The 16,954-nt window shown below is 36.0% G+C and overlaps 3 protein-coding genes across 4 annotated transcripts in view; 2 read left to right on the top strand and 1 right to left on the bottom strand.

The window, feature by feature from the left end:
- Positions 1 to 3,040, top strand: part of LOC18591923 (squalene monooxygenase) — a 4,208-nt gene extending 1,168 nt beyond the window's left edge. Inside the window, exons 2-8 of the mRNA XM_007018355.2 lie at positions 520 to 631; positions 758 to 932; positions 1,141 to 1,309; positions 1,450 to 1,668; positions 1,822 to 2,097; positions 2,205 to 2,483; positions 2,621 to 3,040. Coding sequence (XP_007018417.1) covers positions 520 to 631; positions 758 to 932; positions 1,141 to 1,309; positions 1,450 to 1,668; positions 1,822 to 2,097; positions 2,205 to 2,483; positions 2,621 to 2,725 — 1,335 coding nt within the window. The 3' untranslated portion in view covers positions 2,726 to 3,040. The remainder of the gene's footprint in view (positions 1 to 519; positions 632 to 757; positions 933 to 1,140; positions 1,310 to 1,449; positions 1,669 to 1,821; positions 2,098 to 2,204; positions 2,484 to 2,620) is intronic.
- On the bottom strand, positions 3,733 to 7,209 carry LOC18591922. 2 transcript variants are annotated; one of them, XM_007018353.2, is made up of 7 exons: positions 6,906 to 7,209; positions 6,605 to 6,646; positions 5,784 to 5,909; positions 5,171 to 5,406; positions 5,004 to 5,040; positions 4,314 to 4,371; positions 3,733 to 4,217 (listed from the first exon to the last, which is right to left on the bottom strand). In XM_007018353.2, exons 1-7 carry the CDS (start codon positions 7,044 to 7,046, stop codon positions 4,138 to 4,140), a joined length of 720 nt encoding a protein of 239 aa, XP_007018415.2. In that variant the 5' UTR covers positions 7,047 to 7,209; the 3' UTR covers positions 3,733 to 4,137. The 2 variants fall into 2 exon arrangements, with proteins under 2 accessions (XP_007018415.2, XP_007018416.2); XM_007018354.2 differs by lacking the exon at positions 6,605 to 6,646.
- LOC18591921 (uncharacterized protein At3g49720) lies at positions 7,462 to 12,563 on the top strand. The gene is made up of 6 exons (XM_018125354.1): positions 7,462 to 7,859; positions 7,959 to 7,998; positions 8,157 to 8,198; positions 9,408 to 9,782; positions 10,170 to 10,225; positions 12,064 to 12,563. The coding sequence occupies exons 1-6, from the start codon at positions 7,740 to 7,742 to the stop codon at positions 12,214 to 12,216; spliced, it is 786 nt and encodes a 261-aa protein (XP_017980843.1). The 5' UTR covers positions 7,462 to 7,739; the 3' UTR covers positions 12,217 to 12,563.

The raw sequence follows: 16,954 nt of genomic DNA, 5'->3' as shown, positions 1-16,954 counted from the left end.
ATAATATTATATATATATATATATATATATATATATATATATATATATATATATATTTCTGTTGGTTTCCAAGTTGCTTGTCCCTACTCTCCTATACTTATAGTCGTCTGCGGCCTCGATGGGATGCTGATTTAGCCACCAAATAGTGGTCCTTGCTCACAAATTTTGGCGTTCAGCCAAATTGACCTCTGCGCATATTCTCTCTATGCCCGTTCCTTGTTCTGATGTCCACTTTTTATATATGATATCCTATTTAATTTATATAAGTGCAATTATCACATACCTTCAATAGGCCCTTTGAATTGTTTTTTTTTAATTATTAATATATGTAAATTCTGCATCCATTTTGTACCCAGGGATTAGCTGGCTTTCATAGTTTCAATGGGTTCCTCTTTTGTAAATTAAGCATAATCTCATATAAAATATTTTCAATTGGATTTTGTTTTTAATAAAATATTTGCCACTATTCTTATTGAAAGTTATTTCAACTGTAAATTGATTGTGTGGTACAAAGTACAGGATGGACGTCGAGTGCATGTGATTGAAAGAGACTTGACAGAGCCTGACCGTATTGTTGGAGAATTGCTACAACCAGGGGGCTATCTAAAGTTAATTGAGTTGGGACTTGAAGGTATTCATGATGTTAAAATTCCATGTTTGATTATGGATTTGTTGATATTTTATCTAATAATTGTCCTTGATACTTTCACATGTAACGGAATGAGTTCAATGGGCCTTCTGTATTTTCTTACTGCAGATTGTGTGGAGGAAATTGATGCTCAGCAGGTATTTGGTTATGCTCTTTTCAAAGATGGGAAGCATACCCGACTTTCTTATCCCTTAGAAAAGTTCCACTCAGATGTATCTGGTAGGAGCTTTCATAATGGACGTTTCATACAGAGGATGAGGGAGAAATCAGCTTCTCTTCCCAAGTATGTGTTTTTCCCTTTTTAGATATTAATCAATTGTTTATTTGTTTTGTTCCTCGTATTCCTTGTTCAAACTTTTGAGTGTTTAAGAACAGTGACCTATAATGATGCTTCAATATTATGAAACTTTTAACTGCCTAGTGTAGCATTATGGTAACAAATAGTATTCACTGTCAAGGTAGTTATGCCTTTTTTCCCCATCTTTTACCAGTGTACGTTTGGAGCAAGGGACAGTTACTTCTCTACTTGAAGAAAAGGGAACAATTAGAGGAGTCCAGTACAAAACTAAAGATGGCAGGGAATTGACAGCATTTGCACCCCTGACCATTGTCTGTGACGGTTGTTTTTCAAACTTGCGTCGCTCCCTTTGCAACCCTAAGGTGAGTCTCACATCAACCTTTTTTGCTGGTCATAGAAAAAAATGCAAACTGCCAAATTCTCTTCTTCTTATTCCTTTTTTAAGCGTTTAAAATAAACTAGTAATTTGAGAAATTAATAAGGCCAAAATTATAATCTGCAGGTAGATGTACCCTCTTGTTTTGTGGGATTGGTCCTGGAGAATTGCAATCTTCCATACTCAAATCATGGGCATGTTATACTAGCAGATCCTTCCCCCATTTTGTTCTATCCTATCAGCAGCACAGAGGTTCGCTGTCTGGTTGATGTACCTGGTCAGAAGGTTCCTTCTATTGCAAATGGGGAGATGGCAAATTATCTGAAGACCATTGTGGCTCCTCAGGTACTGCTCTTGGCTCTGAACATTTGAACCCCATATGGCTGTACTAATTTTTTATAGAAGTCGGTTCTTTACTTCTGATATGTGAATTTATGTTTAATTTCTGTCTTATATTTAATGGTCTCTTGGATTGACAATGTGCTGCATATGTAACAGGTTCCTCCAGAAATCTACAATTCATTTGTAGCAGCTGTTGATAAGGGAAATATTAGGACAATGCCAAACAGGAGCATGCCAGCTGCTCCTTATCCCACTCCTGGAGCCCTATTAATGGGAGATGCATTCAACATGCGCCATCCATTAACTGGTGGAGGAATGACTGTGGCATTATCAGATATTGTTGTCCTCCGCGATCTACTAAGGCCTCTGCGTGACCTCAATGATGCACCTACCCTCTGCAAATATCTTGAATCATTTTACACCTTGCGTAAGGTAATCTATATTTAATGTGCTGAAAATTCAAAATTTAACTAAACTTTGTTTTAATGGTATAATTTTATGTTACTGCATCAAACTCATTTGAATGTTACATTTTGCAGCCTATAGCATCTACTATCAATACCTTGGCAGGTGCCTTGTATAAGGTGTTCTGTGCTTCACCTGATCAAGCAAGGAAAGAAATGCGTCAGGCTTGCTTCGATTATCTAAGCCTTGGTGGTGTATTCTCAACAGGACCTATCTCTTTGCTCTCTGGTTTGAACCCTCGCCCTGTGAGCTTGGTTCTGCATTTCTTTGCTGTGGCAATATATGGTGTTGGTCGTTTACTATTGCCGTTCCCTTCACCTAAGCGAATCTGGATTGGAGCTAGGCTGATCTCGGTGAGCATCTGATCAATGCCATTTTCTTTAATTTTGTCATTTGGCAATACTCGATATGATAACATCATTATTATGTTTCTCATCTATCTATATTAATGTTTTATTTACTTATAAAATTTTGTGATATGCTATAACAGGGAGCGTCAGGAATCATCTTCCCAATTATCAAGGCAGAAGGAGTTAGGCAAATGTTTTTCCCTGCAACTGTTCCTGCATATTACAGAGCTCCTCCTGTTGAGTGAGATCCAGATATGGAGAACGGAAATGCTACGACAAACTAGTTTGTAATCTCATTTGTCTTCCCCCTTTTCAAAGTAATGGGGAAGAGCAAATGCTCAACTAAGGACCTCATTCTTTAGGCTGTCCATAAGGTTTTTCCCCCTTATTTCCTCAAAAAAAAAGAAAAAAGAAAAAAGAAAATCCGAGATTAAAGTATATAATCTTTCCAAAATGGTGGAATGAAATCTTGGAAGAGGAAATCTACTGCTGTTTTGACTATGATTTGTTAATTTAATTTCTATTAATATTAAGGACTTGTTCACAGTGCTTACGATTTACACGTACTCTTGGCGGTGCTGTCATCATACTTTTCTTTCTTTTTCTTATTTTGTTTGTCTTTGGGGGTAGGTGGGGGGAAGAGAGATTTGAATTCGGGACGTCCTTTTCAGCCATTCATCATTCGTCATCTTATATAATAGCATTGAAATAAGTTTTTAATATTTGAATTCATGGGATACTACTCTTAGTGCCAGCAAGATTTTGGCTGGCTTGCTGGCCCAAGATATTATTAATCCGCCGATGATAGACTAATCCTGTCCGGAGGAAGCGGTCAAGGATTTGTTCCCTACCGCGACAAGATCTGTGTTGACACTAACACCATGTTTGGTAGAGAAGGGAAAAAACCCAAATAAAAGTAGTTTTCTTTCCGCTCCCTTTCTTAACTTCTTTCTCTCCTACAAAAAAGGGTGTAAACAAGCATGCAACATTTGGCAGTATTAAATGGTCAATGGGAATGAATGAATGAATGCCTTTGCCAATCGCCTCGTTGAATAATCTTATGCTTTGATATAAACAACGATGGATTCTCCTATTGGCACGTGATTTCCAGACCAGTGGTTTGAGAAATGAATAAATAAATAAAATTGACTTTTTTTTTCCACTCAGTTAACCATAATAATGATCATAAGGACAAAACATTGATATCACATTGCATGCTACTTTCTTGAAGTAAATAATATTGTTCTATCAATTACCAAGAATTTAACTTTCATTAGAGAAATTTAGAGTAAAGACATAGTAACTGTTTTGTAACAAACAAATCATTATTTTTCTCTACATGATTCAAGAAATTTGAATGAGGGCTGTAAAAGCATGGCATCAGGCCTTGTAAATTACATTACCACCCCCTGCATTATGCATGCACGGAAATAAAACCAAAAAGAAAAAAGAAAATCACTATTTTTCTCTCAGTAAAAGCCTAGAGATACAGCATCCGTATTAACTCAGTTAATTCCAAAAAACAATTGATTTGCAGTGAAGAGTGAACTCCACTCCACCCATAACGTAGAAGTAGAAGTGTAGGGTTTTTTTAATATTTTACAGCCCCGTTCTTGCTCTTCGCTTCCCCAAATGTTGTGGAGAACTAACCTAGTTTTTATAACCTCATGTTCTTCCTTTCTTGCTTTATAGCCTCGTAGGAGGTCATTACCTCTTTAAATTTTGCCTCAGCAGCTTCTGAAATATAACACAAGGAATAAACTTTATATAAACAATTCAAAGTAATACTGTTAGGGTTATAAGTTTCAGTAAGAACTGCCCAACACATCTCACCTTTATTATCCTGGTTCTGATCTGGGTGGAATTCTTTTGCCTTAACCCTGAATGCTGTCTGTAGACAGACACAGATATCAGTTTATCATCACAGGCAGGACATGAAATACTGTAACAAGAGAATAAACCATAATTATTCCAGTTATTGTATCAAGTTCTTTGATTGGTATACTAATCCATATAAAACAAGTTAGCATTAAATACTAACCAACTGTATGTCAAGTAAGACATAATGATGGGAGACCAGCACACTTCGCAATAAACTAACCCTTAAATGAATACTAGTCACAACAAGGGTTTTGCAGCAGTGTTCCAGCTATTGGAATATGATATGGGTGTTGAACAAATGTGGTTCAGTTGCAACGTAATATATTAAAGAATAGTAGACCACTTATTTAATGTGAGCACATATCCCAGAGTATTGCAAGAGCAATTTGTGTGATGACTATGCTTTAACACAAGCATCCACAAACTTAGACTATCAGAGCTCCTCGTCTGACAAAATATTCTTATGTAACAAAGCAGTACGGTGATTTGATGAACATTAGCATAAATTAGCAATCTGTCTACCTTGAGAAGATTGAGGTATCAACTGATCAATTATCCAATTTAGGAATAAAGTTATAGCAAGCCATTTTTAAGTCAAGATGTACCAGAATATAGAAGTGTTATAAAGATAATTCAGTATACCTTAATCTCATCTTCTGTATATGGTTTTGTCCTGGACCTGTATAGAGAAGGAAGCCAAAAAAATGTCAATAATCATTGCTAAATTGTCAGTATAACTCTTGGCTATGCTAACAAGAATAGGATGCAAGAGCATTTATTAACCCTTATCACTGTAATAGCAGCATTACCTGTCAAGACCTAAAATTGAGTAGTGATGTGATAATGGATAGCTCGCACTATCTCTTTGAGGTCGCCTGTAATTGGTACTTTGATCTCTGTAAGATGTGTCTGCCTTCCAATACCAATCATCTCGCTGAAAGTGCTGATGATAAGCGCCAGGACCATTTTCCTTCCAGCTCTCATAGCTCCTTTTGTACTTATTTCGCTCCCTGTTAAACACACTTTGCATACGCCTTATTCTCTCCTACAAAGGGAAGCAGTACCAATGCACCAAATCACAAAAGATTTTCTGAAAAAAATCACTACAGATAACTTCCACAGATATGAGTGCACAAAATAGCAACACATGAAGTGGGGATAACAACAGATTCTACAGTCAAGTTTATATCTCCCAGAGATTCAAGTATTCCCAACATACAAGTTTTCACCATCATTTAATACTAAACGTTACAACTTATCACTCCTTAAAGATCATATATAACTGCCTATAACAATTCACAATTCAAAACAACCTAAACTAATGCTTTGAAAACAATGTTGCGAGACCTGTAAAAGTAATATGGTAGTAAAATATAATATATAGTAAATATATAGAATGCTATAACATAACCAAAAACTTACCACTCTCTCCATTTCTTCCTCATACTCTTCTTGCATTCGACGATTATACCTTCTCCATGCTTCCTCCTGAAAGGAAGTGCGAAAAGAACTGCCAGCTCCTCTCCGGGATGATTGTGACCTGGCTAACTTTCATGGTACAAATACACACATGATCAGACTGGCAAATACATAAAAGAGAAATAAGAAATGCTAAATTCAACTATTTAAGGCATGAATTCACAATTTTCATTGTGTAGAATACTTGATTGTGAGATCAAGTTAATCTGTAATATCAACAAATAGAAAAGATTCACATAAAAGTTCAACAAGATAGCAGTTAAACATAAAACAGCTCAAGAATATTCTTAAAATCTGAAACTTATCAGCACAGAAAAACAGAGGTAATTATGGTTGATGAAATGCTTTCATGACTTTCAACACTTTCAGCAAATTATGGCAGCACTCACAGTATAAAAGCAACGACTTTGATTTCAAATAGACCCATAAAAGTAAATTTTCCTTGTTAAATACATTATATCCTTGCTTTCAAAAGATTTATATCACCTATTAACAGTATATTTTCAGTAAAACCACTAGCAACGAGTCTAAATTTGTAGTTAAAAAAGCAATTCAATCAACATCTTGATTACATTAAAATACAAGGAAACAACTCAAAATTTGTAAGAAAAAAAATCTCCTTCCACCATTTTCTTTAAGAAAACAATGTTGATACTGATCATAAAGTACAAGGAGAGATTTTCGTTCGACAAGTTCACATTTCAACTATAGTATCACGGAATTGTCCGTAGCTAACCGTGAAAGATCATTTTTTTTTGGTGTACCTGAGTATATATCCAATCAACAGACCTCCTCAGCTGACTAACCTGCCAGATTGCAACTACAATCAAATTGGGAAATCTAACAATAGCTGCTCCCACCAACACTAACTTAATTATTTCCATTCCCCCCCCCACCCAAAAAAAACTTCTTTTTTTCTCAAAATTTTGTTCAATGGCAATTAAATTTAAAAGAATAAAAGGAAAAACCAAAAGTGCAGATTGTGATAACAGAAAATATTTGAAAAGGATCAATTAAAATATGGGAAACGAATTCCACTTTAAAAGAGGTAATGGAAGAACTTACAGCGAAAGTGGTGGCAGTGGCGCCAATTAAACCAAAGAGGAAAATCCCCCAAAGTTTTGGGTCTTCGTGTTTCTCTTTATAAGTCCTGTTTGGAGACGACCATTGCTTACTCTTATTCCCGTCAGCATCTTCGCCTCCCATTTCTTTCGATTCCCCAATTTCCGAATATCGAAATTTCAACAATCCCTTGGCTTCAACTCAATTTCAATCCCAAACCCTAATCGCATGGTTAGGGTTTCTTCTTCTACTTTTTTTTTCCGATTTTTATTGGTTTGAATTTGATTCTCTCACTAAAATCTGAGTTTCAGTAATAAAAGGGTTCTAAAACTTGATCAATTTCGCAACATGGTACACGAGGCATTCGTCTAATGGGCCTGAAAGGCATTTCAAGTTCAAGGCCTAAAATCAAGCCGAGATTGGGCCAGATCGATAAGGTTAAAATGGGCTTGAACGCATTTTGCAAACGGATTTTTAATTTTCTCGTTAAGGAATCAAAACCGCGCGACACGAACGCGCCTTTTACCCCATAGCTTTTCTCTTTTACATCAAAAATTTATTAAAAATAAAATAAAACTGAGATCCGACTCTGCCTCTTCCCGCACAAAAAAATGCGCGTTCTTCAATCTCTGTCTCTGGGTAATAATCATTCATTCCGTTAATTCTTTCTTTCAAATCTGCACATAAAAATTAAATCAGTGCAATAAAATTTTATTAATTCTACTAAATTATTTTAAATGATTTAACAATGTTGCAAAAGATTGTTTCTTGATTGGTTTGAATCAGAATAGTTGAACAAAAAAAAGAAAACCAAAATCAAAACAAAAATTTTTAGGCATGTCGAGGAGGCCAGTGAATCCCTCTAGACGATATGGAGACGCCGGCGCCGGGGCTGCTCTCTTTTCACAATCCAAATCTCGCTCTCCTCCGTTCCTCTCCATTGTTCTCATTGTCCTGGTACTTTTTTTTTCTTAAATTAATCTTGTCAGTTTTTTACTTATGTTTCGATAAATTTTTGTCCTTTTATTTGAATTTTATTTGTATATTTCTTTCCAGGGCGCATTGCTTATTGTTGCGTACTTCCATCGCGGCTCAGGTTTGTTTTTTCTGATTAGGCTCATTAATTAAGCAGTGATTAATTACTTAATTTCTAATTAGTGATCCATTTTGGATTTTTTTATAAATTTTTTGATTCGCGTATTAGAACATATGTAGATAGATTGATCGAGCTTCATAATTTTTTCTCTGCAATAGGTGGATTTGGAGGCAGAAGGGAACCTGTTACTAGAGTTGAAGGTAAAATTGTTCTGCTTTTAAAAATTTTTCATTTTGTCTAACAATATTGATATTGGTGTTTGTAGAGGGTTCTTTTTGGTTAGGGAAGGAGGATATTGGTGTTTGTAGAGGGTTCTTTTTGGTTAGGGAAGGAGGACGTGTTGCAATGAGCGAATAGAAAGACTGGAGCAGTCTTTGAAGCGTAAGTGTTTTGGGTGACAGGTGGTGAAAGATGAGAAAAGATGGAATAGGTGGCGGATAACGGCGAATGGGAAAGGCTGAAAAGCAAGAATCCTTGAAGGAATTTAGAGAGAGCTTTTTAGAGTAATCTTTGTTGGGTCTCTCAAAAGTCCCAGCATACCTTGCAAGTTCTCATATTTATACTCAGTAGAAACGCTTTCTTAGGAGTTGTTTAAGAGAGTACATTTAATCATGGGAGAATGTGATTGTTATGAAAAAACAGTTAAAGAACGGTTTACAAAATATTAAGAGAATGATCACGTAATTAGGTAATGGGTGTAAGTTTTGGATAAATAGAGCAGTAGCATTTGAAAGTGCGTCACATGTATTTTTAAAGAGTAAGAAAAGAGAAAAGAGTAAAGCACGTGTACTTTAATGAATGGTTAAGAGGAAGTCCTCTTAACTATCTCCATATTTGAGCCATCAAGCCAAACTCTCAAAAACATTCCAAATGTGAAGGTAACTCATGAATCCTGTCACTTGTTCTGAGTTACTTCACTTTCCTATACAAATAGCTATTTTATGTTTGTTCTTGGTTGTTTCTACGCTTGGAACGCCCCTGGGCGCTTTCACGCTTGGAACGCCCCTAGACACTTCCTCGCTTGGAACTCCCTTGAGAGCTTCCATGCTTGGAATACCCCTGGGTGCTTCCTCGCTTGGAACTCCCCTAGGCTCTTCCACACTTGGAATACCCCTAAGGTAATTTTCCTATAAATAGTACATAATAATAATTAACCAAAATTGAGCATCTACAGTATTTATTTTTGTGTTAGAACAGCATGGCATTGCTGCACATTTTCTTTGGATAGTTAGAATTGATTAGATTTGCTGACAATATGCTTATAGATGTGAAATCTTAATTATATTCTACATACTGTTTTTGACTAATTAAATGTTTCGGCCGAGGCACCCTTTCTTTATGCCTATTGATATGCTATTATGCAAGAAGTGACCTTCAGTTTTAAGATAGGATTTGATCTTCATGTGCAGGTGACTTTTCCTGCACATATGAGGTTCAACGGGCAATTCCTGTTTTGAAGAAAGCATATGGTGACAGCATGCATAAAGTTTTGCATGTTGGTCCTGATACTTGTTCAGTGGTTTCGAATTTGTTAAAAGAAGATGAAACTGAAGCTTGGGGTGTGGAACCATACGACATTGAAGATGCTGATACTAACTGCAAAGGACTAGTGCGTAATGGCATTGTTCGTGTCTCTGACATCAAATTTCCTCTTCCATACAGGCCGAAATCATTCCCTCTTGTAATTGTTTCGGATACATTAGATTACTTGTCTCCAAGATATCTCAACAAGACACTTCCAGATTTTGCAGGGGTATCAGCTGATGGAGTTGTATTATTTACAGGTAAAAGTTGCTTAGGTTTTATTCTGATTCCTGAACTTGCAAGTCATATGGATTCCTATCCCATAATGATCTTTATTTGCTTGCCGATTGTTTCAACCACTTGCTATTTCATTTTTTCCAACTTTAGCCATTTTTCTACTTGTGGACTTCTGATTGATTTTTTGTTTTGATCTACTGCCAACCTTTACTCCTTATATGCTTTATGTATGTCATCAGGAACATCTTCTTCTTTGTGTTCATCTTTACTAGAACGTTGTCCAGTCTGTGTTATAAATAAACATGCATTAAGCTTTTGTTGCAGTGTTTCTGTAGCTCTATATGCGACGACAAAGAAATAATTTGAGCCTTTTGATATGCTAAGGACTTCTCTGATTGTTACCAATGTAGGTTTCCCAGGTCAGCGGAAAGCTAAAAATGCAGACGTGTCCAAATATGGAAGGGCGGTAAGTGGCTTTTACTATGTTTTTTAATTACTGCTTGATAATAAAAATTGTTAAGCCTTGACAATCACTAGGAACTTGAACACTGTCTGCATCCTTTTGTTGGATAGACCTGTTAAATGAATGTTATCAAGTAGAACTTTCAATAGTCAGTTGGCAGACTTGAGAACTTTGATAGCACTTCAGTGACATAGAATCTAGTATCTAGACTCTAGTCAATTGTTTAAATTCTGTCAAATTCCAAGTATAGCTTAAGGGGAAAAAATATTTGTTTGGCTGATGGGTTGGTTAAGCAGGTGTAGAGAGACGTGATTTGTTCATTGCTTGGGTGTGAGAGATTGAGTGTTTCAATTCTTTGTGTTTTTCCTGCAGACCGGTTATGTGATGTTTTGTTTTTGTAATTTAGCAGCTATTTACTCTGGAGGTTTTTTTGTGTTTGTTATTTTGTGGAGTATCTCCTTGTTCTTCTTGTGACTCTCTCTTAATGAAATTTGTTTCATTTGGTTGATCAAAATGAAAATAGAAAGTACTTTCAATAAACTTGGATTTTGAGAAGACTGGTGCTTAGCTGCAGTTATTGCTCAAATGGTATATAATCATTGGCCATTGAAAGTGATAAATTTCAAAATCTAAGCATACTGCCTGAAATGAAAGAGAATGAAAAAAAGATTTTATGTCCTAAAATGAAAATTTATCACTGAAACTTCATTGAGATGAATTGCTTTCACTATTTTGTTTTTATTATTTACTTTTGTTATCATTGTGAAGATGGAGACAAAATTCAAGTAACTGAATTTCAACTGACAAAGTCTCTGGTACTTTTGTTCAGAAAGAGATCAGCCAGGTCTCTTAATTCTGTCTAGCATGGAAGATGCTAAAAGAAACTTACAATCGACAGGATACTGTGAATATATTACTGGGCTTGCTACAAAGAATATTATGAAATTTTACAAAGTACGTCTTCCCCAAGTTGTTCTTGAAAGTGTTTTCTAAATCAGCAATGAGCTTTGGTTAAGCCCAGCAAAAGTTTTATAATGAACTACAATATAGAAATTATTATCATGTGTTCTTTTGGTGTAGATTGCTATTAGCATTTTATGATTTCTATATATAAAAAATCAGGATCTTTTAGTATAATCTGTAATTAAGGTTAAAACAATTCTTGTACTTGGACCTTGGTCTTGTCATGGCATGTAGTGCATACTCTTTATTATTTTTCAGCTAGTTTGAAGCAAATTTATTTTTTAAGCTTTTAGTCTTATAGGCTGAATTATTATTGAGAGGTGGGACCCTAAATTTGAAGAGCATCTTGTTTCCTTCATTGCTGAATGGACCATGCATTTTTCATTTTTCTGTTGCATGGATTAGTATGGAGAATTGTGGAGATGGGTTCCTTGATTACCTTGTAATTGATAGGTGTAGATGTATGTGTATGTATGAATGCATGCTTATTTTCTGTACTTAAAACAATAATTAGGAAAATCTGGAGACCTTCGGTTATTGTTCACCACCTAAGATTGTATAACTGAATAGTGTAATAGGTTGCCTTTACCAGTTAAAGTTTCTACATATCTATATATATTAAGAGTTGAAAGTAAGACTAAATGATGTTTGATTTCTGCCATTTGAGTTATCTTAACATCTTTTTAATCATTAACCGAAACGTGTACTAATATACACATTTTATGTAAATAAAAGGTTGAGACATTCAACTAGTCTTATGTTTTGAGATTTAAAGAGTGGCATTTATTAAATTGTCTTTTCCTTATCATATATTAGTAAATTTTTATACATAGTATAAATAAATGTGACATGCTGAGGTTTTCGCTCTTTTTTTGAAGGCTAAATTGAGGAGCTCGTCTTGGTGGGCACGATTTTTTGTCCAGACTAGCTTAGAAGAAAATGAAGTTGTCACCAAGAAGTTCAGGCAGGCAGCAGAAAAGAACTCATACAACCCCAGCTGCCAAATTTTTCACCTAAGGTCATACAATTGATTTGTTTACGTTGTTTCTTCACATTATGAAGTTCTAATGGTGCAGCTGATCATTTAGCTCCTTTCTTAATCAAAATGTTCAGTAGGCTAGTTTAAATTTTGGTATAAAATATTTATTTTGCTATCATTAGCCTACTTTTTGAATTCCATCCAGTACATGATGTATTCTTTCATTGATCTTACTTTGAATGAAAGCATTTCTAGTTCTGGTCTTGTAGCTCCAACACAAGCTGAAATGCCTACTAGCATTTTAGCTCCCATTGATATAATGGTATTTGGAACTACCTAGTATTCTTTCCCCTACCAACATGAAAAGACAGTTATTCCTAATAGATATTTCACCAGACATTTCTATCTTGCTTCACTTCTTCAACATTTGGCCCAATCAATTGGGCTTCCAGCAGCAAAGAATGTTTTAACCCCATCACGTCACTTTCTAATACATTGCTGTCTGCTTAGTGTGTCAATGAGCCTTCTGTAAAGTTATTACCTAGGCTAGAAACTTTATGGTCGGTCTGGTTTGGTGGTCCATTATTGTTTCTTATGGATGGAATAAGAGCTTGATGTCTCCAAATTGAACATAGATCGGACCCATAGGCCAGTGGTGATGTTCCCCTTAACCTTCCCATCATTGTCTAAACCGTACCGGACGTCAAAATCTCACCAGTGTAACTAATTGAACATCTTCTCTTGACCATTTTGTTTTTGCTTAAATCTCAATGTCTTCGGTCAGTTACTGCTCTTAAAACATGGTGATCTCACCATATGCTACAAGGTTCAAGTGGTTGCTGTTGTTTTCCTGTCCCTGGAAATCTCGCTTCTTGCTTTAAGCTGATTTCATTTCTTTCAAAGCCTTAGAGCTTCAGGATTTTTTATTTTGGTCAGACATTTTCGGTTTAATATAAAAGGGAGTTGTATATTTGATAGAAAACCTAGTCTTTCCAACCTATTTATATTTGATATAACAAGATCGAGCCAAATCCAAGCAATAAAAAACAAAATACGGTAGTGTTTTTTTTTTTTTAAAAAAAGCTCTGTACTAGAATAATGGGTGATGGTGGAAGTTTGCCTTTGGGGTGGTAGAGGTTTTCCGCTTTCTGCAACTCGTGAAACGTATTGAAGCTTGACTTTCTCTTCATCTTAACCTACATTCAATTATTCATAGGCTCGAACATACATAAATGCCCTTGTCAACATCTAGAATGATGCTTCTTTTTATCGTGTCTCTCAAGAACTCAGAGCTGTAAAATGTCAAAGACAGAAGAGTACTTAAACATGGAACCCCGAAGCACGCAGAAATATTAAAAGTCGTAGCTAGCATGAGATCAGACAGAGAGAAAGAGAGAGATACATCACTTTCAATTCGGACTGGACTGTTCCTCATATGAAATGCCAAAAATAAAGACAATTTTATGCATGGCCCCTGGATTCTTTGTTGTTTCTCCAAACAAGAGCCAAATAGTTAGAACTTTCCCACAAAGTCACAACTATAAAAATCTTTGACTAATTGGGTGAACAAGGCGTGCCTTCAGGAGCAGTTTGTCTCCCTCATAAGTGAGTGAAGATGGTGAAGTTATGTTCAATGGTCTGATATAAACGAAGCATGGATAGGACAATGTTTAATGGGACGTAGAATTTCTTGTTTCTATGTTGGTGGCTTAATGTTTCTATCTAGAGCATGCTTTTATAGGACCTATAATTTCAGTCTGTCGGAAGTTCCTTCTTCATCTTCTTCTCTTCTAGTCATCTATATACGCTTCGACGATGAATGGTGTAGCGATCAATCAACAAGGCTTGACGGAGTCTCCTTATTATGATCTGCGTTCGAATGTATTAACCAAGTATATTTATGTATGTACATGCATGATGCATGCAAAACATCGTGAAGCTAAAAATATGTAATGCACCCATGCATGTACCTTATGCAGTATATAACATCCATTCTGGTGTATCACTGGATAGAAATTGTCATGGTCATGCCGATGCGACCATGCCTCCCTGGAAGACAATTATTTGTTCCGGGGATTGTTGACTAGTGGCAGTTTCCATCGCTAGGCCATAGTTCTGCCACACCAACCTGGTTACCATAAAAGTAGTTGAGGACATATAATGTAAGCCGAAAACAATGTTAATCTTTTTTATCTGTTTCAATCATAATGCATGGGTCAACATTATATATGATCCCTGAATTAAATGGTTACCAAAAGAAAAAAGGAAAGAGGAGGGTTCTTGGATACATGTTGATAAGGCATAGGCTGATCAAAGAATCATAAGCTACGTTCACATTAGCATTCTAATTGGTTTTTACATGATTTTCCAAGTTACTGTCAGAATTTTTATCTACCCTTTCAAACTAACTACAGCCTAAAGGGAGAATAAAGAAGAGAAATGTGTTCATGCATGTAAAACATGTTTACACGACAAATTAAACTAGTTCATGTGAAATGTTTAAAGAGATTATGTTGACTGAGAGACCAAATCCAACTTTAATTAGCGTTCTCATACATTGTGGAAAAGGGCATGCATCTCAAAAAGGCGATCATTCAGTATATGAACCAAGCTTGTGAACGACCAGATTAACATGTCGACCAATACTTCCCATCCCATGCCATTCACGGGTTCCTGGAAATACCAATTCCAAGTTGCAATAATTAGGTCACTGTTGTCTAGTAAGAAAAACTGTTACAAACATCTCTGACCTCAAAAGGGATGATTCGTTCAAACCTTATACTCATAATGGCAAATATCAACTAATTGACTACAAATTGTTCATCGTTCAATCTCAAATTTCCACCTTATTATAACCAGTTATTGGGGCGGTGACCAGGGAGTTGCGATTTTTGACAGTCTGCGATCGATGTTTCATCCATGCTGATCTCATGCCTCAGGAATTTTGATCTACCCATTTTAGATGTCAATAAAAATGATCACCATCTTACCATAATTTCCATCCATATGATCATTCATGGTCATTCGTATTTGCATCAAATCAGTTTTCCTGGGAAAAAACCAGCTTTGGTCTGTCAAATATTACAACTCGATCGAGAACTGCTATATTGATGAATATTTTGTCAGAACTCTTTTTGACTTTGTGCTCCACTGTACTGTAGTTCCTAATTGTTATACTGCCATATCTTTTTTTAAACGTAAAAACAACAGATTTTCAAACTTCAGACTGCAATGTTGCCTAAATATTGGTGAAGCTATACAGTCTGGAAACAGCTAGGAAGAGACCTACTTTCCATGTTCCATTCATTAATGCATGTGTTCAAATTTTCAAATGGTGCCAAAGCAAGTAAGTGCAGTACGTGGAAGAATTGGTTTAGCTTTCTCTAGTAAAGTCAATCTTGGAAGTTGGAAGTCTCTATACGATTAAGTTATAGCATGAAGCCAAAACCATTCCATATCTGTTCATAACTCAAATCTATCAGTTTGGTAGATGTAACTTTCAGGTTTCAGGTATAAGCCTCTAGCCAATTAGAATAAGAAATGGAGTTGGGAGAGAACAGTAAGAGTCCACATTATTGGAGGGCAACAAGGCAAATGGTCCATGCTTATGTCCATGAGGCAGTGGTGCGTGACCCATGAGGCAAGACCGAATGGGCTTCATGTTGGCTGTCACCAATTTCACAGAAAGAGTAGGGTCATTTCTGGGTCCCATGAAGTCTTTACTACAGTTGTTTTTGTTTCCACATGATCAAATAAACCCACTACAAGCCCACGTGCCTTCTTCCAATTATGACATCCTTTTCTTGTGTGTAATTAGAAACCGTGCATACATATCTAAACAGGGAACCAAAATTGAGTCAATTCGGTTAATTTGTTCTCGAGGGGTGAGTAATATATTGTAATGGTGAATGAGGCCCTTTGTCCCTTATAGCTTCACTAGTATTTGCTTTTTTGGTATTTTGTCATTTTTTTTGTTGGAAACACAAGTGGCATATGCTCATCGACTCTTCTCTATCCCAAAAAAGGGGGCCATCAGCCATGTACTGATCAAATAATGGTACCCAAATTATGAAAAGACAGTCCCTAAAAAGAAATGCTGATACTTGTTCTAGTGGTTGTTTCAGAATGCAGATAGGTGCTTTCTTATCCCGATTTCCATAGATTGGCAGAGACTTTCTTTCCTTTGAACTTTTAAAGCTGATATGAGTGGGTGTAGTCTACATTTTTATTGATCCAAATTCCAAAAATCCCAACTTGCCAAGTGTTTGTACTAGAGATAGCTTGAAACAATTGGGATTTGGAGAAAGACCCAGAATTCTCATGTTAAAAAGAAAACAGAAGTGAATAAATTCTATTCAAAGACTACTCCAAAGCTTTTATGAATCATAGATATATTTTATGTAACGAATTGTTATATAGTTCATTCATACATGGTAAAAGTCGGGAAAAGGCTCCCACTCGCTTAAAAAATGCGTAGTGAAAGTGTTACCAAGGCCCAGGCCGTACTACTCATAAAAGAGACCGTTCAATGGTGGTGTTTGGGATGCAAACAATTACTCCATGTTTTTGTCCGAATTGACAACTTATTCTTTCCAAGAGCCAGTTTCAATTACAAAGATTGAAATTTGCCCCCAAGGTTTGAGTATGGGTTTGACCCCCAAAAACCAAAAGAACCCCACTTTCTCATACTTAATCCAAAACAAGATAAGGGTCGGGTGAGACGAAAATCATCTCTTATTCAAAAATTCCAACTTGCCCAATTATATTGGAAATGAAGCTTCCAACTGCGT

Source organism: Theobroma cacao, chromosome 8, assembly GCF_000208745.1.
Source record: "Theobroma cacao cultivar B97-61/B2 chromosome 8, Criollo_cocoa_genome_V2, whole genome shotgun sequence".
Classification (NCBI taxonomy): domain Eukaryota; kingdom Viridiplantae; phylum Streptophyta; class Magnoliopsida; order Malvales; family Malvaceae; genus Theobroma; species Theobroma cacao.
This window is presented reverse-complemented; position numbering and strand designations above follow the sequence as displayed.

Coding starts and splice junctions, on each gene's coding strand:
- LOC18591922 (XM_007018353.2), bottom strand. CDS start 7,046: ATGGGAGGCGAAGATGCTGACGGGAATAAGAGTAAGCAATGGTCGTCT. Junction 6,647..6,905: donor CCACTGCCACCACTTTCGCT/GTAAGTTCTTCC, acceptor GCAATCTGGCAG/GTTAGTCAGCTGAGGAGGTC. Junction 4,372..5,003: donor ATACAGAAGATGAGATTAAG/GTATACTGAATT, acceptor GTCTGTCTACAG/ACAGCATTCAGGGTTAAGGC.
- LOC18591921 (XM_018125354.1), top strand. CDS start 7,740: ATGTCGAGGAGGCCAGTGAATCCCTCTAGACGATATGGAGACGCCGGC. Junction 7,860..7,958: donor CCATTGTTCTCATTGTCCTG/GTACTTTTTTTT, acceptor ATTTCTTTCCAG/GGCGCATTGCTTATTGTTGC. Junction 7,999..8,156: donor GTACTTCCATCGCGGCTCAG/GTTTGTTTTTTC, acceptor TCTCTGCAATAG/GTGGATTTGGAGGCAGAAGG.